The 21,892-nt window shown below is 49.1% G+C and overlaps 1 protein-coding gene and 1 long non-coding RNA gene across 3 annotated transcripts; one reads left to right on the top strand and one right to left on the bottom strand.

The window, feature by feature from the left end:
- Window positions 1-8,240: 8,240 nt before the first annotated feature.
- LOC308235682 lies at window positions 8,241-12,297 on the bottom strand. The gene is made up of 3 exons (XR_013959205.1): window positions 12,071-12,297; window positions 10,800-10,847; window positions 8,241-9,222 (listed from the first exon to the last, which is right to left on the bottom strand). It is a non-coding gene; the product is annotated as an uncharacterized lncRNA (long non-coding RNA).
- A 149-nt stretch (window positions 12,298-12,446) lies between these two features.
- On the top strand, window positions 12,447-21,300 carry MVD (mevalonate diphosphate decarboxylase). Of its 2 annotated transcripts, XM_080644365.1 has the most exons (10): window positions 12,447-12,607; window positions 15,173-15,243; window positions 15,666-15,780; window positions 16,100-16,246; window positions 17,212-17,411; window positions 17,698-17,772; window positions 17,978-18,196; window positions 18,638-18,753; window positions 19,641-19,749; window positions 20,326-21,300. In XM_080644365.1, the coding sequence occupies exons 1-10, from the start codon at window positions 12,538-12,540 to the stop codon at window positions 20,404-20,406; spliced, it is 1,203 nt and encodes a 400-aa protein (XP_080500491.1). In that variant the 5' UTR covers window positions 12,447-12,537; the 3' UTR covers window positions 20,407-21,300. The 2 variants fall into 2 exon arrangements, with proteins under 2 accessions (XP_080500491.1, XP_080500492.1); XM_080644366.1 differs by lacking the exon at window positions 17,978-18,196.
- Window positions 21,301-21,892: the final 592 nt, after the last annotated feature.

Here is a 21,892-nt window from a genome sequence, read left to right as displayed (position 1 = left end):
CTGGGTCCCTCACCCCACTCCCTGTTGAAAGAAACCCCTCTTGAAACTATAGCCACACTAAGCTTATGCCTTCCCTTCCAGACCCCAGAGGGCTCTATAAATATCATTTTGGCCCTGGATATTTGGGGGTTCTCTGAAAATAGCCCACTTGTTACTATCTATACTCAGAGAACCCACTCTTGGCCTCCACTTGATAGCTAAGTATAGCTCCCTGGCAAAGTTCAATGGAACAAAAGTTTCCAGGCCCTCATCACCTTGTGGATGGAGGAACATTCTGGCTGCCAAGACCCAGAGGAGCTCAGAGAGAGGCTAGACCTGATGGGGGGCTTGGGGGCATCCTCCCTCTCCTGCTGGAGCTGAGGAGCCTGCAGGGCTCTTGGCAAACAAGGGTGTCCGTGCAGGTTCAGAAGGGAGGCGCTCTGATCCCAGTGATGTCGGGGTTGAGCCAATTCCATTAGGAAGCCTTGGGTTCTGTCTGTAAAAAGCAATCCTGCTGACCTCTATTTCAGAATTCAGGAAAGTGCCAAGTAAACATAAAAGTAAAAACAGACTCTTAGGTACGGAAAATAAAATATAATTGCTAACTTTAGACAAACCCTATATCTCAACTCCTCTTAGAATCTATTTCTTTTTAAAAATATATTTTTATTGATTTCAGAGAGTAAGGGAGAGGGAGAGACAGAAACATCAATGAGAGAGAATCATTGATTGGCTGCCTCCTGCATGCCCCCTTCTGGGGATTAAGCCTGCAACCCGGGCATGTGCCCTTGACCGGAATCGAACCCCGGACCCTTTAGTTCACAAGCCAGTGCTCTATCCATTGAGCCAAACTAGCTAGGGCAGAATCTATTTCTTGATCACCAAGCTCTGGCTAAAGTAACTCTCCCCTCCCAGCTGCCCCGCTCCAGCCCATGAGCTGCCTGAAAGCTGGTGTGGCACCTGTCCAGGGCATCCACAGGTGCCAGTAGCGCTCTGAACAGAGTTGAAGTACGGATGGTGTGAAGGGCGAGAGGGGCCAGGGGCAGGAATGCAAACCATGTCCCTCCTGTTAGGTGTTGGTGTACCACCTTTGGGTATTGAATAGAGAGGTTGGAGGCCAACTTCTCACCACACGAATCAACGCTGCCCCTTCTCCCCCCTCGGTTTTACAGTCAGCACTCCCCAGGCTGACCCCAGAGCACTGGAGCACTCATCACCTGTCGCTCGGGGCACCTCTTGTTTTCTCTCCTTGGTTTTCCCTGTCAGGATCAACTGTAACTGGTCATTAATCATTTCAGTTTTGCTTATCCAGTTCAAAACACCAGCACCCATTTCCTTCCCCTGGGAACAGGCCTGGGGCCCAGGACACAAGTGACACCTTTACGGATAGCTCAGATGAGAGGCGCAAGGGTGGCAATGGAATCACAGGTGACTGTTCTGGGAAATCTGCCTATTCACCTTTTGAATTGCAACTGTTTTGAATTGGCCAAAAAGAAAAGGCTGAGACTGAGAAGAGTCAGGAGCCTGATCCTGCTGCTATTCCTTCTCAGAGAATGGAGTGAGGGATGGCCTGCTGTCCCCCAGGACCCTCCCGGCACACGTAGGTGAGGTGTGGCCTGCTGTCCCGTGGTTCCATCCCCTCCTCCTCCTCTCACAGAACCAGCACCCCCAGGCCAGCAGATCTCACAGGGACTCTTCAGGCACCTCAGGCTATGCTTAAGGAGACTTCTCCCTGTTTGGCACACATATCGAAAGTGCAAAGGCTGTGGGGGCTTCACCAAAGCAGCACAAGGCAGAGGCAGACAGGAGAGCAAGCTGCTGGTCACCATAAAGGCAGACACTAATGAGATTCTCAAAAATGCAAAAAAGGCCACTCAAATTTCTGGAAACTTTGTTTCAGAAAGTAGTTATTTTTCACAAAAATGTTAACATGTGATGGGTTCCTTAATGATGATTTTAAATAAATTTAATAAATCTTTTAAAAAGTATCAATTGCCCAGCTGGTGTGGCTCAGTGGTTGAACGTCGACCTATGACCTAGGAGACACGGTTTGATTCACAGTCGGGGCACGTGCCTGGGGTGCGGGCTCGATCCTGTGGTGGGGCGTGCAGGAGGCAGCCGATCAATGATTCTCTCTCATCATTGATATTTCTCTCTCTCCCTTCCTCTCTGAAATCAATAAAAATATATTTTAAATATCAATTTCAATTTATAATATGGGTAAATATAAGATCGATGCACCCCACATAAATAATAGCTCTTTGGGGTCCTCACTAATTTTTAAAAGATTTTTTATTGATTTTTATAGAGAGAAGAAGGGAGGAAGACGTCGATCAATCCTGCACACCCCCTACTGAGGATCAAGTTGGCAACCTGGGCATGTGCCCTGACTGAAATAGAACCAGCAACCTTGTGGGTGGAGGGGATGATGCCCAACCCACTGAGCCGTACGGGCCAGGGCAGTCCTCAATAATTTTGAAGAGTGAGACACAAAGCTTGAGAATCACTATTCCACATGGGACTCTAATATGTGGACATGAACCCATTGGTGCCAAACAGCTGTCCAACCCAGTGCTGGGAGAAAAGCTTGAGAGCGGATCTGTGCTCTACCTCATGGGTGACTTTTTAAGGGTTCTTAGGGGTAACGCTATGTGTGTATTCTGCTTTGTCCACAAACTCTGGGAATGAATCCCTGAGGCCATGCGACTTCATCACAGACCCACTGCATCAGCGAGAAAATGGTCCCATACTCACTGCTAGGAGCCCCACATTCCTGACACCCATGCCAGTCAATTCACCTGAGTCTTTCAGACCAGCCTCTTCATCTCGATCCCCAGGGTTGTCACCTTAGTTCACCCTCTCACAGTTCCCATTCGTCCTTTACCCTGTACCTCCAGATCAGCTCCGCAACCTGCTTCCTACCTTGGCATCGAGCACAGGGCCACCTTCTCCCACAAACCCCCACCATATGGTAGCAACCTCTGTACCCCACATGTCCAACCTGTATCTGATCCAGGGTAGACACTCAAAAAAATCAAGGGAATAAAAGACACTAAACAGGGAACACAGCAAGGCTTAGTCTAAACCAGTGGTCGGCAAACTGCGGCTTGCGAGCCACATGCGGCTCTTTGGCCCCTTGAGTGTGGCTCTTCCACAAAATACCACGGCTGGGTGAGTCTATTTTGAAGAAGTGGCGTTAGAAGAAGTTTAAGTTTAAAAAATTTGGCTCTCAAAAGAAATTTCAATCATGGTACTATTGATATTTGGCTCTGTTGACTAATGAGTTTGCCGACTACTGGTCTAAACCAACCTTTTGTTCTTTAACCCATCTCTGGGGCTAACCTCACTATTGTGGCTTTCTCTCAGCCTTGGAAAGAAATCTCTTTTTAGTGCAGACTTAATGACCACAATGAACCCCCGGAGGCAGGGCACGCAAGCCTCTTGCTTACCCAGCCACACAAACCCAGCCCTGGGTCGATTTGCCCAGACGGGCTGTGGTGCAGGACAATGGGCGCACAAGTTTGAAGGTGGGTGAGCTGGGTGCATGTCCTCTTATGAAGAAAATACTTTCCATGGTGAGTGTCTCGGGCAGAAGGACGCCAAGGCAAGTGCAGAGTGGTGGTGCCAGCCGGCTGGCCCAGCTGGCCAGGTTTCCTCGCCACGTGTGTACAGTCAGTGGTGGCATGTTTGGAGCCCTCGTTTTAGAAAACTGGAAGCTAGAGAAGCATGTGAGTTACTCATTGATTTAACCACATGAACATTCTGTTTCTTCTGAAAGGCACCTAGTGCTTGTTTTGGGACCAATAATAACCAACCTTTACTGGGGACTGCCCCGGGCGTGACACTGGCATGACCCTGCTAAGGCTTTATCCCTCTCCTACGGGGGAGGAATCTGAGGTACTGGGAGGTTAAGCAGGTCGCTGGCAGAGCTGGGATTTAAACCCACACGCTCTGGATCCAGAGGCTGTCATCTTCGCTGCCCAGTAAGAAAGTCTGCGTTTTCCTTCCACTTGGGAAGCAGAACTAGGTGCCAGATCAGGATGGCAGGCCGTGTTCCACACGGGGGCCAGGATGAGGGCAGCCAGGAGGATGTGCAGGAAGGGTGGCTGCCGGGGCCTGGGAGAAAGTATTTGGAGCTCTGGAATTCAAGGGTGGGAAGCTGGTTCTTTCACCCACTGGTTAAGAGAAGAAAAGGTGTAATAAACAGAAGGAAAAGAGGACTGGAAGGAAGTATAAGGAACAGGAAGTGCTCAAAATGTTAAAGAGCTGACCAAGGTTTGAGAAACAAGACAGCAAACAGCACAGGAGAAAGGGAAAAAGGAGATCAAAGGGCAGCGGCAGAGCAATAGCTCCAAAGGTGGATTTAGAAAGGATTTCTCCTGAGCAAGGTGTGATGTCCACCCACTAACAGCCGGACTAGGAGCCTAAATAACAGGCAACCTGCCCAGTGAAACATCAGGCACACAATAGGTGCTCAATAAACATGCAGCCCTCTGCACTCTGCTTCGGTCTTTATGGCTGATCAGAGACCTTCAGCCGTTTCTATTGGAACCACAAACCTTCAAGGGAAGATCAGCACTAGAGGCTGGCAGGCAGCTGGAAGGCACCTCTGATGATTTGCCAAAATACATGCAAGAGCAGGGGCACTGAGGGGCCACCTGGAGCAGGTAGAGATGCACAGAGGACCCGTCACTGCCTATAGTTAAGTGTGCACCACGTCTGCTGGCTTCTCCTGAGGCCCCTCTCCTTGCCTTGTAGACAGCTGTCCTCTTCCTGTGTCCTCACATGGTCATCCCCCGTGGGTGTCTGTCTTTATTTCTCCCCTCATGTTGCATTAGAACCCATCCTTCTGACCTCATTTTTAACTTAATTACCTCTTTAAAGACCCTGTCTCCAACCTAGTCACATTCGGAGGTCCCTGGGGGTTAGGACTTCAACACATGGATTTTCAGGGGATATAATCCAGGCAATAAGAGCTTCCTTTCAGAACCATTTAATCTTATTTCAAAAATGAGACAGCCCTGCTGCTGGCACGGGAGGTGAAGTGACTTGCCCAGGGTTTTCCTGCTACAGTGGCTGGATTGGGACTTGAACCCTGCAGCCTTCCCCAGACTCAGGAATCCTTCTTGCCCCTCTTTCCTACTAGGGACAGCAACTCTTTCAGAGGATGGGTGGACTCTGATCTGATGGGCTCCTTGATTTTCCCCAAGCAACAGCTGTTGCTTGCCTTCCCTGGAGCAGACTTAGAAACCTGTGGTCTAGCCCGCCCTCCTTCTCCAGCAGCTCCTCCAGGGGTTCGGCTGTCCAGGCATGAGGACCAGCACCCCAGCCTTCTGGCTGCCCCACCCTGTCTCAGAGGTTCCCTGGAGGCTCAGACTAGAGCATCAATTCCACACCCAACATGCGTACTCAAGACTAATTCCTAAGCAGAATAAAGAAGGAATTTAAAAATCCAGAAATAGCCCTAACCAGTTTGGCTCAGTGGACAGAGCGTCGGCTTGCGGACTCAAGGGTCCCAGGTTCGATTCCGGTCAAGGGCGTGTACCTTGGTTGCAGGCACATCCCCAGTGGGGGGCGTGCGGGAGGCAGCTGATCGATGTTTCTCTCTCATCTGTGTTTCTGACTCTCTATCCCTCTCCCTCCCTCTCTGTAAAAAATCAATAAAATATATTTTAAAAAAAATAAAAAATAAATAAAAATCCAGAAATAAAGTTCTCTCTTCTACGGTTCTTTCTCTAACGGAGAGAAAAGGGAGACAATTGACATTTGCTGAGTCCTTGCTTCCTGCCAAGCCTGTCACCTCCTAACAGGCTCCCAAGAGAAAGGATTCAGTTGGAAATGGGAGTGCTCAGAGGCTAGGCCTGCGACAGGCTCACTGGCCATTGGCAGAGCAGGGGTTCAAACTCCAGCCTCCCTTCCTCCAAGAGGCAGACAGGGAGCTATGAACGGAATCTAGAAGTGGGACGAAGGAGCACCTGGAGTACTGAAAAACATGAGGAATTTCAAGAGAGGAGTAGGGACTATACAAATAGACAAGGTTGGGCTTCAGGCCAAGGTACTGGAAGAAACAGATTCTTCAAGTCTCTTCCTAATGTGACAGGCCATGCAGAGGACCCGCTGCGCTTGGGTGAACACTCTGCTATTGTCATCTTAGAATTCTTCATGCTTTTTGAACAAGGGACCCACATTTTCAGTTTGCACTGGGCCCTGCAAACGATGTCTCTGCTCAAGAGAATGGATTAACGCAGACATGAATAATCAAATGACAGCAGATGGAGGGGAGCACTCGCTGCTCATTTCATCAGCTACACAATCCTCCCTCCTCCAAAGTCCTCCTCATGTCCCCACTCCTGGAACTCATCTTGTGCTGCCTTTTGTTAGAAATCTTTTATCACCAGGGCATTCGTTACACTTTTTCAAGGCAACTTTTTATTAAATATCAGTTTGTAGCAATGTTTTGTTTAGCTGAAATTTTATTTCAAGTGTAAAAACCATCTGTGTTTACAAAAAATAACCAAAAACCTTATTGCAATTTCACTTGCTTTACAAATGCCTCAAGAAGTCTTAAGCTAAACAATATTTTAAGTAGAAAAACACTCATTTTAAACTAGTTTGGTATACTATTTCTGTGATTTTTGTACATATATTACCTGCTTTTATAGGAAACCTGACTTGAAGTTTATCACATTAAGCATTGTAAAATAAAGGCAAGAGCCTTTTTTTAAATATAAAATTGACTTTTGAGAGAGAGAGATTTGTTGTTCCACCTATTTATGCATTCATTGGTTGATTCTTGTATGTGCCCTGATGTGATTGAACCTGCCACCATGGTGTATCAGGAAGACATTCTAACCAACTGAGCTACCCAGCCAGGGCCCTAATCACCTTTACCAAAAATACTCTATAAGCAACAATTGCAAGTATCAAAAATATTATTTACTGGTTGATTATTGACTACTAAGAAACAAGAAACAAAATACTGGATTGTTTTTTCAGAGTACAGCTGCCCATTGGCACCCCAAATGAGGATTTCCCATAATAAAAGCTACAGAGTAATTCATGTAGTGATTAGTTTAGATCAATGCTTTCTTCCTCCCTATTATTCTTTCTTATTCTTCACCTCCCACCCCCAAAATAGCACCCTATTATTAAAAACATTAAGTACCTGGAATTTATGCTTCAGATCAAGACATCATTTGAACCTTGGCCGGCAATCCCAATGGTTAGAGTGTTGGTTGAGCACTGAAGGGTCATGGGTTCAATTCCTGGTCAAGGGTGTGTACCTGGTTTTTGGGTTCCAACCCCAGTCCTGGTTGGTGTACCCCTGTGCAGGAAGCAACCAGTTGATGTGTCTCTCTCACATCAATGTTTCTCTCTCTCCGCCCCCCTCGCCCTCCCTCCTACACTCTCTCTTAAAAAAAAAATCAATGGAAAAAATATCCTCAGGTGAGGATTAACAACAGCAACAAAAATACATCATTTGAGTAATTTCAAATGATGTACAGCTCCTCATGTAAAAACGATGTTTTGCTATCACAATTACTTCAGAAAGTAATTATATTCAGCCCTGGCTGGGTGGCCCAATTGGTTGGAGCTTCGTCCCACATCCCAGAGGGTTGTGGTTCAATCCTGGTGAGGGCACATACTTAGGTTTCGAGTTCAATCCCCAGTTCCGGTGTGTACTGGAGGCAACTGATAGATGTTTCTCACATCAATGTTTCTCTCTCACATCGATGTCTATCTCTCTCTTCCTCTTGCTCTAAAAATCAGTATAGCCAGAACCGGTTTGGCTCAGTGGATAGAGCGTCGGCCTGCGGACTGAAGGGTCCCGGGTTCGATTCCGGTCAAGGGCATGTACCTTGGTTGCGGGCACATCTCCAGTGGGAGGTGTGCAGGAGGCAGCTGATCGATGTTTCTCTCTCATCGATGTTTCTGGCTCTCTATCCCTCTCCCTTCCTCTCTGTAAAAAATCAATAAAATATATTTAAAAAATAAAAATAAAAATAAAAATCAGTATAAACATTTCCTCAGGTGAGGATTTTTTTAAAAAGTAGCAGTCCTAGCCAGTTTTGCTCAGTGGATAGAGCGTCAGCTTGCGGACTGAAGGGTCTCAGGCTCGATTCCAGTCAAGGGCACGTACCTTGGTTGCAGTCTCCACCCCAGCCTGGGCCCTGGCTGGGGCATGCGCAGGAGGTAACCAATCTACTAGATGTACCAGTTAAAAATGTGGATTTTTGTAATTAAAGAAAACCCGATAGTTTCAAGAGAAACATCAAAAGTGCTTTATTCAAAGTAATGTCCATCGCTAGCTACACATTTCCCCATCTTTAGGTAATTTGTGGATACCATCCCAATAGAACTTCGCTTGTTTTGAGGCAAACCATTCAGAGACCAAATTTTCCACTTCTTCGTATGTTTTGAAGTGCTGCTCAGAAAGTGCGTGTGCCATCAATCGGAACAAGTGGTCATCTGAAGGAGCAAGGTCTGGTGAATACAGCGGGTGGGTTAATACTTCCCAGGCAAGATCTTTTAACGTGTCTTTAACTGGTTTTGAAGTGTGTGATGGTGCGTTATCATGAAGCAAAATTACTTTGCCGTGTCTTCTGGCACAATCTGGTCATTTCATGATCAAAGCGTGGTTCAAACTGATTATTTGTTGTCGGTAACGATCAGTATTAATGGTTTCACCTGGTTTTGGTAGTGCATAATACACCACACCTTCCTGATCCCACCAAACGCAGAGCATTGTCTTCTTTCCAAAGTGATTTGGCCTTGCAGGCGATGCTGATGGTTGACCTGGATCAAACCATGATTTTGTGCATTTGGGATTCTCAAAATAAATCCACTTTTCATCGCCAGTCACAATGCCATGCAAAAAAGACTTTCTTTCGTGCCGTTGAAGCAACATTTTACTGATGACTTTTCGGTTTTCCATTTGTCTTTCGTTCAGTTGATGTGGCACCTGTTTTCCTTCCTTTAAAATCTTTCCCATTGCTTGTAAACAATCGGAAATTATTTTCTGAGCAACATTTAATATTTCTGCAAGTTGTTTTTGAGTTTGACATGCATCTTCATCCAATAATGCTTGTAATTGTTGGTCTTCAAAGTTCTGTGGTTGACCTGGATGTTCTTTGTCTTTTACATCAAAATCATCAATTTTAAAGCATTTAAACCAGCGTTCACAAGTAGCTTGAGATGGAGCATATTCACCATAAGCTTCCCGAAGTATTCAGCAGCACCTTTCTTCAAAATAAAGTAATGAATTATAACTTCTTGCAAATGCTCTTTTTTTGGCACGAAGTTCGACATTTTTAAGTGTAAAAATATCTATGATGTTAACACCTTCAGCAAATTTGACATATGAAGTTTTGAAGCTTGTTGTCAATACAACAAAACAGCATATATATCAAATCGCATCTATATCAACATATGTATAACTCCGTCTATTGAAAAAAATCCGCATTATTAACTTCTAACATCGATATTTCTCTCTGTCTTTCCCTCTCTCTTCCACTCTTTCTAGAAATCAATGGAAGAATATCTTCAGGTGAGGATTATTTTTTAAAAAGTAATTATATTAAAATAACCTGACATATCATGCTTTAACCATTACAGAACCATGATTTTGACACATGGCCATTTACAAGTTAGGCAAATGTGAAATGCTAAAAGATGTGAAGGAAGGAAGGAAGGAAAAAAGAAAGAGAGAAATGAAAAAATCCCAGGTTAGCCCAGCGAGTGTGGCTCAGTGGTTGAGCGTCAACCTATGAACCAGGAGGTCATGGTTTGATTCCCAGTCAGGGCACATGCCCAGATTGTAGCCTCGATCCCCAGTGCGGGGCATGCAGGAGGCAGTTGATTGATGATTCTCTCTCATAGTGATGTTTCTATCTCTCTCTTCCTCTCCCTTCCTCTCTGAAATCAATAAAAATATATTTTAAAAAAATACACAGGTTATTTAGAAACATGGAGGAAAATAAAAGATTTAAAAGTGGCTGCCTTTGATGAGTGGAACCTGGAGGAGAGGTGAGGTTCAGGTTTGGTAATTGACTTCTTAAAATTGATTTTGAGAGAGAGAGAGAAAAAAAAACATTGATGTGAGAGTGAGACATTGAATGGTTGCCTCCTGGAGATTGAGCCTGCAACCCTGGACTAGGAATTGGACCATGACTTCCTAGTTCATAGGTCGATGCTCATCCACTAAGCCACACTGGCTGGGCAGTAATTGACTTTTTAAGTCATCTACACTAATAAAAGAGAAATATGCAAATTGACCATGCCTCCATGACGCCAACCAGCCAATCAGGAGTGAGTATGCAAATTAACCCTTGATAGTTGGCAGATGGGCAGGGGTTGGGGAACAGGTGAGAAAGGGAAGGGATTAAGAAGTACAAATTGCAATGAACACAAGACACTGGTGGGGAGGAGGAGGGTATGTGGAGGGTGGAAGGTAGGGGAGACCGAGGGGAGGTCAATGGGGAAAAAAGGAGACATATGTACTATTATTTGTAATACTTTAAACAATAAAATTAAATTAAAAACAAAAAAGAAGTACAAATTGCCAGTTATGAAAAACAGTCATGGGGACATAAAGTATACATAGGGAATATAGTCAATAATATTGTAATAACTATGTGTGGTGTCAGGTACTAAACTTATGGGGGTGATCACTTTGTAAGTTAAATATCTAATCACTGTGTTTTAAAAAGATATGTAGTTTTTCTGGCCATAAGGCTATTATTGCACATTTAAAGGACTACAGTATAGTGTAAACAAAGCTCTCATATGTACTGGGAAACCAAAAAATTCCTGTGACTCACCTTATTGCAGTGGTCTGGAACTGAACCTGTAATATCTCCAAGGTGTACCTGTATTTTGCATAAAATATTGGAAAAAAGATACACTAAGAAACTGTACTATGGCCCAGAGTGGGAGACTTTGTATTACTCTCAATTCTCTTAATATCTTGACTGCAGTCTGAACCATTTTAAAGCTAAAAATAAATTTTTATAAAGGGAAGAGGAAAATGGGGTTACTACTGTCTAATGGGTAAGGAGTTTCAGTTTGTTATTTTTTAAATATATTTTATTGATTTTTTTACAGAGAGGAAGGGAGAAGGAAAGTTAGAAACATCGATGAGAGAGAAACATGGATCAGCTGCCTCCTGCACACCCCCACTGGTTACGTGCCCTCAACCAAGGTACATGCCCTTGACGGGAATCAACTTGGACCAGAATCAATCTGTGGACCCTTCAGTCCACAGGCCCACGCTCTATCCACTGAGCCAAACCGGTTAGGGTGAGTTTCAGTTCAGAATGATGAAAAAGTTCTGGAGATGGATAGTGGTGATGGTTGCATGTCAATGGGAATTTACTTAATGCCACAGAACTATGTACTTAAAGTGGTTAAACTGGTGAACTTTATGTGTAGTTTACCACAAGAAAAAAGCCAATGTGGCAATCTATTTCAACCCCTAAAAAAATCATCCTTGTTTATATGGAGCGTAAAAAAGGAGTGGGGACCTGGCTGTGTGACTCAGCTGGTTGGAGCATTGTCCTGTGCACAGAAGGGTGGACCAGGATTTCCGTCAGGGCACATTCCTAGGTTGTGGGTTCAATCCCTGGTCTGGGTGTGTTTAGGAGGCAACCAATCGTTGTTTCTCTCACATAGATGTTTCTCTCTCTCCCTCATCCTTCCTCTCTGAAATCAATTACATGTATATGTATATGTATATGTATATGTATATGTATATGTATATGTATGTGTGTGTGTGTATGTGTGTGTGTGTGTGTGTATTTTTAAAAAAACCCTCACATCTTTGGGTGAGGATTTAAAAAGAGACTGGGCTTTGAAAGCGCCTATCTCTCATGCTTAGCACCTGCCACCCAGCGGCACAGGTCAGCTAGGGGAATGCGGAGCTCGTGGGACGCCCCCCCCAGATGACTGGGCCAGTGAGGAAACGTGGGCTGCGGGACACCGCCCGGTGTGGGACACCGCGCGGCGGGGCGCCAGGAGACCCCAGGCAGCAGGGAGGACTGGGTGGCGGGCCAGAGAACCCGGGGAGTGCGGGGGGGAGGGCGAAACGAGATACCGTGCTGGGGAGCCGGGGGCACTGTGGCATGGTCACCCGAGCCTTTCGACCCGAGCTGCTCCCGCGCCCCACTCAGCCTCCTCTCAGCCAGGAGAACTCCTTGGGTCTAACCCGCTCGCGGAGGAGATCTGCCAGCGCAGCCGCAGCGCTCCTAGAAGGCCACCGCTCTGCGCCTGCGCACGCCCCGCGCCTGCGCAACCGCGCGCCACTGGAGGTTCCACGCCTGTGCACACTCTGAGCCTACGCAGAGCCCGAGCACGCACGCCGGGGACAGAGGGGCGGGCTCAGCCTCGGCAGTCCATCGTTCGATCCCGCTTATTGGCTGAGAGGTGGAGCGTGGGAAGAACCCGCCACTGATTGGATAACGTGCGAACATCTGGGACCTCGTTGGCCAATGGCGAGGCCTGCTGGGGCGCGGGTTCCGAAGCCTGGCGGCTGTGGGCTGGGGTCGCAAGTGTTCCTTGGCCATGGCCTCCGAGAAGACGTACCTGGCGGTGACCTGCACCGCGCCGGTCAACATCGCGGTCATCAAGTACTGTGAGTGCGCGGGCCGAGGGTGCGCACGCGGGGGCCTCCAGCCGGGCGCGGGTGGGCGGTGGGAGAGGTTATAACGCTGTTGGAGGTCCATATACAGTTGTGAGCACTCACTCCAGCCGTCCACCCGGCCCGGCGGTGTGGCATGCGATGCCCCGGATCCACTCCGGGACTGGCCACACAGGACATCCATACCCGCGGAGGTGGGGACACAGTCCACATAGGACGTATATCTTCTCGGGTCCCGGGACACTTAATGGACAGGGTCCATACAAGTTGTCCATCCCCTTGGGGGCCCGGGTCGGGTTACATGGTCCACACAGCATGTCCATCCCTAAGATGGGACTCAGCTCCCACGGTCACGCCCACCCCAGCCACCTGGGACTTGCTCTTCATTTCTAGCATGTTCTCTTTTCAAGAATACTTCGTAAATGAAAAGTGAACGCAGCATGTGGCGTTTTGGAATTGGCTCACTTCACTCACTGTATTTCTGGAGGTTCATAGGACCTAGCTGCTAGGTGGTAGTGGCATCAGTACTTTGCTCCTTTAGTGCTGTGTCCTGTTCCCTGGTGTGGCCCGGCCACAGGTCATACACCCTTTGAAAGGAAGCTGGGTTGTTCCTGCTTTAGTCTGTTAGGAATGAAGCTGCTATAAACGTTTTATATGGATTTTTGTGTGAACATCAGTTTTCATTCCTCTAGGGTAAATGCCGAGGAGTGCACTTGCTGGGTCATAGTTGCATGTTTAGTGGTTTTTTAAAAAAGAAACTGTTAAATTGTTTTTCTGAGTGGCTGTACCATTTTACGGCCACTTGTTTTTGGCACTTGGTGATGTCACTGTTTTTGTTTTAGGGGATACATCGTTGTGGTTTTAGTGTGCATTTTTCTGTTGGCTAACCTTTTCATGGGCTTATTTGCCATCTCTGTATACTCTCTGATAAATGTCTCTTCATATCATTTGTCCATGTTTTAATTGAATTGTTTATTTGTTTTACCATTGAGTTTTTGAGAGTTCATTTTATTTTATTTTTTAAATTTTATTTATTTATTTAATATATTTTTATTGATTTCAGAGAGGAAGGGAGACGGGGAGAGAGAGAGAGAGAAATATCAATGATGAGAGAGAATCAGCCACCTTCTGCACACTCCACACTGGGGATTGAGCCCGCAACCCAGGCATGTGCCCTGCCTGGGAATCGAACCATGACCTCCTAGTTTATACGTTGACACTCAACTACTGAACTGTGCCGGCCAGGTGGGAGGGGGCATTTAAAGACATGAGCACTCAAGGGGAGGGTTTGTGGAGAATAGAGAGGAGAAAGGACCATAGAAGGCAGGTTTCCCTGTTACTACAGTGTAGCCTACTGTCCTTTTTTTAAAATTTTTTATTGATTAAGGTATTACATATGTGTCCTTATCCCCCCATTGCCCCCCTCTCCCCACTCATGCCCTCACCCCTCTGATGTCTGTGTCCATTGGTTAGGCTTATATGCATGCATTCAAGTCCTTTGGTTGATTGAGAGTTCATTTTATAATTTTAGATACTAATTCTTTGTTGGATACGTGGTTTGCAAACATTTCCTCTTACTCTACAGCTTACCTTTTCATCTTCCTAACAGGTTCTCTCAAACAGCCAAAGTTTAAACATTTTGGTGAAGTTTATTATATTAGTTATTCCATTTATGCTCTTGGTGTCAAGTATAAGACCTCTTTGCCTAGCCCTACAACCTGAAGATTTTCTCCTAAAAGGTTTACAATTTAAATTTAAGTCTGTGATCCATCTTGAGTTATTTTTTGTATAAGATATAAGACTTGGGTGGAGGTTCATTTGGTGACCTATGAATGCCCAGTTATTCCAGCAGCTTTTGCCAAAAATGCTTGCTGTCCCTCCATTGAATTGCTTTTTGCACTTGTATAAAAAATCAGTTGGGTTTATTGATGGGGACTCTTTCTGGGTCTCAAAGATCACCTGCTGGGTATAAATCCTTATTACCTCCTGTAACTCTGCCATTCCCACAAACCAAAAGTGCAGCACATTGTGTATGCTTAACAAAGTTTTGAAATTTCCAGAAAGTTTACTTTGTTTGCCATAAGATACCGGGGGTGGAAGTGCTCAGCAGCAGCGGGTACGATTTTGGGTGTCTCCAGGGAGTATGAGCAGGGAGACTGGAGGTATTTTCAGTAACTGAGGCTGCTCCTGTTTGGGAGGAAAAGACAAAACCCTAACAGCCAAGCGTTTGAGTACCTAGCAGGCAGGCACTCCAGTGTGATTTGTCCAGTGGGTGAAAGAAGATAAAACACAAACAAAGCAGCAGGAAGATGGCTAGCCTCCAGCTCTGCTCTGGGACCTGGGGAGCAATCCCGGAGGGTTTCCTGCAGGTGTGGGTACAGCAGGAAGAGGACATAGCGAGAGAGCAGGGTCCAGGCGGATGGGGGAACTATGGTATGGGAGTGGGAATGACAGGGGAGCACCGGTGGGGAGAAGTTACACTTTGGTGGGTGGGGGAAACAGTGCCCTGGTTTGTGGGGCTGGGAAACTGACTAGCTTATCTTGGATTGTCTGTTCCAGGGGGGAAGCGAGATGAGGAGTTGATCCTGCCCATCAACTCCTCTCTGAGTGTCACTTTACACCAGGACCAGGTTAGTATGGGCTGGCAATAAACACCAAAGTAAAAATTTACTAAACTTTTGTTTAATAATTGATAGTAATAAATCCCCAGTCCATGAACAGTGCCCATTCCATGCCCCACTGTTAGGAATGCTCATCGCACATGCACCCGAGGTCTCCTCTGAGGTTCTGTCCCTTCACACTTGTGCCCGGCCCAGTGGCTCTGCTGTGGGAGAAGGAAGTGTCAGCCTCACCCTGTATAGGGAAACCAGGCTTGGGGCCGAGACTACCTACCACACTGTCGGACCCCCTCCTGTCTGGCCTCAACCTCCGGTTCTCCAGCAAGGCTGTCCCTGCCCCTGAGTGGGTGACAGTGATGGGCCATGGCAGGAAAGGCCTCCTCAGCAAAAAGGGGTGCTTTGCCCCTGAGGTGGCCCTGCATTTTCTTTCCCAGTTAAAAACCACTACGACAGCTGTCATTAGCAAGGACTTCACTGAGGACCGGATTTGGCTTAATGGCCGGGAAGAGGACATAGGGCAGCCGCGTATCCAGGCCTGCCTGAGGGAGAGTGAGTGGGGGTCCCGCATGGGACATTGGGGCCAGTCCCAGCCTGTTCCTTCCCCTCCATCTCTTCCTTACTCTGGGCGGAGTCAGAGCACAGCAGGTGCTGCTCCCTCCCCACCTGGCCCTGAGAGCCCCTGGGGATGGGGGACACCTGTTAGCACAGCCAGGTTTGGGTCTGAGGTCTGGGGCTTTCCTGAACAAGGAGGTCTGCAGAAATTTGAGGCAGAGGCCCGGTGTCAGCTGTATCTCTGACCCTTGGCAGGCGAGATGCCAGGAGCAGGTCAGGGCAGTTCTGCCCAGTGGCTATCTCCCCCTCCCCACAGTCCGCCGCCTGGCCCGAAAGCGGAGGAGTGGTGATGAGGAGGACCTGTTACCTCTCAGCCTCAACTACAAGGTCCACATCGCATCGGTGAACAACTTCCCCACAGCCGCAGGCCTCGCCTCCTCAGCTTCAGGCTATGCCTGCCTAGGTGGGTGCCCACCGGGAGACGCATGCTCTTGCAGCTTTCAGAGAGCCCTCATCTTACGAGGCTGAGGTCTTGGTTGTCTCACACATCTGAATGTTAAAGTCTTCTGAGGGTTCCATATATCAGACCCTCTAATTACAGTGACAGAAGACCATCTCAAAGTGGCTTACGTCTAAAGTAGGGATAATGTCTTGGCTTACGTAACAAAATTCCAAGGAGTGCCTTCTGGTGTAGCTGGTTCCACCGCCTCATTGGGCATCCATTTCTCTCCTTTGAAACCCTGTCTTGCTCACCTCTGTTGGTTCACTCTCTGGTAGGATTTCCCTACTTAGGGGCAAAACTGGTTACCACAGTGGCAGTCAGTGGGCTCACACTGTCCTCATAGCCAATGAGATCAGTGGCCCTTGAAAACCCCAGGGATGATGCTTACTGGCTTGGCTTGGCTTATGTATCCAGGCCTGAACACCTTTAGGAGCCAGCGGGGAGGGGTGGGGGGTGGGGGGGTGAGCCAAGCCAGGAGGCGTGCCAGTGTCGGGCAGAGCTCTTGCCTATGGATCTCAGCTGTGCATCCTGGCATCAGACCCTTGACCAGGCCCAGCCCTGCTCCTTCATGCCCAGCATGCCAGCTACCCCAAGCGTGTATATTTTCAGGCCTCTATGCCTTGGTTCCTGCCCCAATCAGCACCCCTAAAAGCCCAATTTGGTGCCACTCCTTGGAGAAACTTAGGCCCCACTGCAGCTCCACGGCTCCAGTGGTCTTTGTATGTCCAGAGTGCGCCTTTGGGAATGCTGAGTGTGTGTGAGCATGTGAGTGGCCACATGGGTGAGTAGGTGCATGCTAACCGTGAGAGTTGGTGGCTGAAACTCTGTCATCTCAGAATTTTTAATTTCCTGTAAGGCCCATTCTTCTAGGGTGCTAAGCATATCTTAGTCCCCCTCCCCGTCCACCTTCCCTCCTGCTCCTACAGCCTATGCCCTGGCCCGAGTCTACGGGGTCGAGAGTGACCTTTCGGAAGTGGCTCGCCGCGGTTCAGGCAGCGCCTGCCGGAGTCTATATGGCGGTTTCGTGGAGTGGCAGATGGGGGAGCAGGCTGATGGGAAGGACAGCGTCGCCCGGCAGGTGGCCCCTGAATCACACTGGCCTGAACTCCGAGTCCTCATCCTTGTGGTGAGTGAGACAGCCGTGGAGTGCGGGACCTCTTGGGCTGAGCTAGGAGCGACAAAATGGTTCTTCGTGGAGCGTTCAGGAATGACGACCATGTAGTAAGAGGGTTGCTGATCTATATGCTGCTGTTCTCAGAACTGTCATCTCTGCCAGTCAGGAGGCCTCCATGGTCAGGAGGTGCTGGCCTCCACCCTACTGCCTGTACCAACTGAGGGGAGGGACAGGTCAGGATGGGTGTTTAGGGCTGGGGCCTGGGTGTGAGGTCTAGGCCATCTCTCCCTCGGTGCAGGTGAGTGCTGAGAAGAAGCTGACTGGCAGCACAGTGGGCATGCAGACCAGCGTGGAGACCAGCCCCCTGCTCAGGGTAAGGCCGACACTGGGGCAGGTGTCAGCTCCCCAGGGAACAACCTGCTTGTCAGGATATAAGTCAGGCTCCACCCACATCCTCTGAAGCTGAGCCATCTGCTCTGCTGGATGTATGGACACTGAGGCCTGGGGGAGGCCCTACCCGCAGGCCACTGTGCTGTGAAGCAGCCAGCACCTCATTGGGAAGCACCTGTGTCTTGCAGTTCCGGGCTGAGGCGGTGGTGCCGGCACGCATGGCAGAGATGATCCGCTATGTCAAAGAGAGAAATTTCCAGGGGTTTGGTCAGCTGACCATGAAGGACAGCAACCAGTTCCATGCCACCTGCCTAGACACCTTCCCGCCCATCTCTTATCTCAGCGACACTTCTAGGCATATCATCCACCTGGTGCACCGCTTCAATGCCCACCATGGGCAGACCAAGGCAAGGTGGGGCTGGGGCAGCACCAGAAACCCACAGAGTGGGCCTCCGGCCATGATCTTCAGTAAAAACAGCACATGCTCGTGTGTGACAGAGCTCCACGGAACCTGCTTATGCTCTTGCATGCAGAGCAGCAATAGTTTCCGTCTCACTCTGTTTCATTTTGGTTGCAAGACCCACTAAGGGATCCCAGCCTGCACTTTAAAGCACTAGTTTGGGGAGCCCCCTTCCCCTCAGTCCTGAGTTTTCCAGCAGAAGTGCCACTGCTCTACTCCGGGTTGGCTTCGCGGGCGCTGTGGGAGGCCCTGGGTCTCTGGGCAGTCTAGAGCAGCGGTCGCCAACTGGTGGTCTGTGAGGTCTGAAAGGTTGGTGACCACTGGTCTAGAGGGTCTGAGCCAGGCAGAGCCCCTGTGCAGATAGTGACGTTGACTCCATGGGTTCCAGGTGGCATATACGTTTGACGCAGGCCCCAACGCGGTGATCTTTACCCTGGACGACACTGTGGCTGAGTTTGTGGCTGCCGTGAGGCACAGCTTTCCCCCTGAGTCAAATGGAGACAAGTGAGTTGTGGGTCCCCTCATTTGGGAAGCCATGGAGGGAGGAGCAGGGTCTCCTATTGGGATCAGGGACAGCTGCTCCTAAGGCTGTGGTGCTGAACGGGGAGTCCCGCAAGAAGTGTTGATCCCCTGTGGACCACAGGCAGTGTCACCAAGTGCGCCTTGCTGTGACTGGGAACTTCCCATCACATGTCTTAGCCCGTGGTCACAGAGACACACCCACGCACATATGGCATCGTGGCTCCTGTGTGGACAGTGGCTACAGCCCCGCAGTGGGGACAGAGCATTTTGATTTCTTCGCACCAGTTTTAATGTTCCTTTCTCAATGTGGGGACACGTTCCTGTTAGGGGTACTGGAAGGAGGGGGCGTTGTTTTACCTGTCTCCATAACTGGGGCAGTACTATAATTTGGCAGCACTGATGGCTAGTGGGTGGGAGGCCAGAATACTAACTTCCTTACCAAGTGGGACAGCCATGATGGCCTGGGAGGCTGTGGTGCCCTCATCAGAAGCTCTGTACTCATGGCCCTTGTCACCGCAGTGGGTGGTGGGCAGAGGAACGCAATGATGGACTCATGCCTGAACTGAGCAGTAGCCATGGGCCATGGGTGAATCCAAAACCTCAGGGAGGTTTCCTGAAACCCTCCCTTCACAGTGACCCCAGCCTGGCCCTTGGTCATTCCTGCTCAGTTTTTCTGTGTGGTAAAATACACTTTGAAGTGTACAACTCAGCAGCATTAAGTATATTTGTTATTGTGCAACCAGCACTTCTTTCAGTTCCAGAATTTTTTATCACCCCAAAAGAAACCCTGTACCCATTGTCAGTCACACCCTTCCTGTCTGCATGCTCCTGTCGTTGGGCACACAGCACTCTTGCCTTCCTTTCCCCAGGTTTCTGAAGGGGCTGCCTGTGAAGCCTGCCCCGCTCTCAGACGAGCTTAAAGCTGCACTGGACATGGATCCTACCCCCGGCGGCATCAAATACATCATTGCCACTCAGGTGAGGCCTGGTACCAGCCCTCAACACCAGGGCCTGGAGCCCTCACAACCCAGCACACCCAGGGAAGTTTCCATCCAGTACACGGGCTTCATGGCCTTAGACCCAGTGTGTCCACCAGGTGAAACCAGGTAAAGGGGTTCCCTTCACCACCACTTCGTCAAGAATAACAGCAATTTCAAGGTTGTTTCACTCACTTGCTTTCAGGACACACTGTGACTTGTGGGGCTGTGTTCCCAGTGCTCAGGGGAGAGGGCAGGGCTGGCCATGGAGATGGCAATCCTGGGGACCCTCAGCGCTCACCCACTGGAAGCAGATCAGGATCCTTGCTTAGTGGCTGAGCTAGGATTTCACTCAGATGGTTCCTTTCCCAGTCCTCATGACTCCCTATCTCTGCTTTTCACTCAAGTCTGGGTAATGGAGGCTGGGACCACATGGCTCTTGCCTAAGGGAGTTGGGCACAGGGCCAGGACATCACCACATGGTGGTCAGCTTCTGACCTGTACTTTCCTGGGAGGCTGGAGGGTACACCTGTCCTTCCCTGTCACCCAACCTAACATTGATTTCTCTACCTGCCAGGTTGGGCCCGGACCTCAAATCCTGGACAACCCTCACGCTCACCTCCTGGGCCCGGACGGCCTACCGAAGCCAACAGTTTGACCACTTCCTTGAGAGGAGCCCTGGCCACCACTTGGAAAAGGGGCTGCTTTGCTGGGACTGGGGATATGGGTGTGGCGGCAGCTGTGCCATGCTTGTTGGGACTGGTGGGTGGCTACCTGGCCCTGGGCTGGTCAGTGTGCTGTGGCCAAGTGGGGGCAGTGAAGTGACCACTTGCTGGTTCCCAGGCGGCCAGGAACAGGCACCCACCAAGTGCCTCACTCCCCACCTATGCTGTGCTGAGGTGAGGGCTGGGATGGGATGTGGGACCTGGTGGATCCAGCCCATTGGGTTGAGCTGCTGATGTGTCCCTCGTGAAGGGTCTCTGACCCTGAGCTCTGGGGCTACATTCACTGGCCGAAACAGGAGCTGTTTCACCTGAGATGATGGGGAGTTGGCATCCCTCTTTGGAGCTGGAGGACTGGTCCTTGTTCAGGAGGCAACCTCTGCAAGCTCAGGATCCCTCTACAAAGTGCTTTGAGCATGACAGTCACCCTAGCTCCATGGTTGGCAAACTGCGGCTCACGAGCCACATGCGGCTCTTTGGCCCCTTGAGTGTGGCTCTTCCACAAAATACCACGGCTGGGCGAATCTATTTTGAAGAAGTGGCGTTAGAAGAAGTTTAAGTTTAAAAAATTTGGCTCTCAAAAGAAATTTCAATCGTGGTACTGTTGATATTTGGCTCTGTTGACTAATGAGTTTGCCGACCACTGCCCTAGCTCCTCTGCCAGAGCTCAGGGTGTTGGGTGTGGATAGAATGTTCATAAAAAGACCAGGAGTATGACTCCAAGGGAGATGGGAGAGCAACCCAAGATACCTTGTTATACGGAGGCCCCACTGTCACAAGGAGCCCTGGCAACTGGCAACTGGGAATAAAGCCAGAATTGCTGATCGGGCTTGGCGTGCCTCTGTATGACCAGCATTCCTGTGTGGGCAGTGGGCAGCACTCATCGGGAGGGTTGGGGAGGGCACGGGCCATGTGCTGCTTCTGCAAAAGAACTTGGAACTTGCCCACTTGCTGACTTGCTCCTGAAGAAGCTGCCTTCTGACCCAAAGCTCCCCTTTAATTGCCCAGCCCTGCGGTGGGGTATTCAGCACACAGCCACTGCCATGGCCACAGGCCACACTAGATGGCAGACATGGTCACTAGGGCTCTGACAGGTATGGGGCCATGGTTCGAGTCTGGCTTTAAGCTTCCAGTCTACAAAAGTGGGAAACAGGTGTGCAGACAGCACTGATTCGGGGAGGTTCCCTCAGCCCAGAAGTTTATGGTTTCTGGAGCCCAGGAATGGCTAGTACTTATATGAATGGCTATACTTACAGCGTGCAAGTCATTGCACTCTTCCCCACTCTCCCAGCTTCAGCGCTGTCAGCTTGTGGGAAAAAGAGGGGTGGATACCTGTGCCCTTTTACCTGCCTCCTGGTTCCCTGCCTCCACCCCAGGAGGGTCAGATGCTGCTGCTGACCCTTAAAGGAGAGGGCAGAGGAG

This window comes from Plecotus auritus (genome assembly GCF_963455305.1).
Source record: "Plecotus auritus genome assembly, chromosome: 10".
In the NCBI taxonomy this organism is placed as follows: Eukaryota; Metazoa; Chordata; class Mammalia; order Chiroptera; family Vespertilionidae; genus Plecotus; species Plecotus auritus.
This window is presented reverse-complemented; position numbering and strand designations above follow the sequence as displayed.

Bases quoted from the DNA above. Each gene is read 5' to 3' on its own strand.
- MVD (XM_080644365.1), top strand. From the start codon at position 12,538: ATGGCCTCCGAGAAGACGTACCTGGCGGTGACCTGCACCGCGCCGGTC. The intron at 12,608-15,172 runs GTGAGTGCGCGG...TGTCTGTTCCAG, and splicing joins CATCGCGGTCATCAAGTACT to GGGGGAAGCGAGATGAGGAG. The intron at 18,754-19,640 runs GTGAGTTGTGGG...TCCTTTCCCCAG, and splicing joins CCTGAGTCAAATGGAGACAA to GTTTCTGAAGGGGCTGCCTG.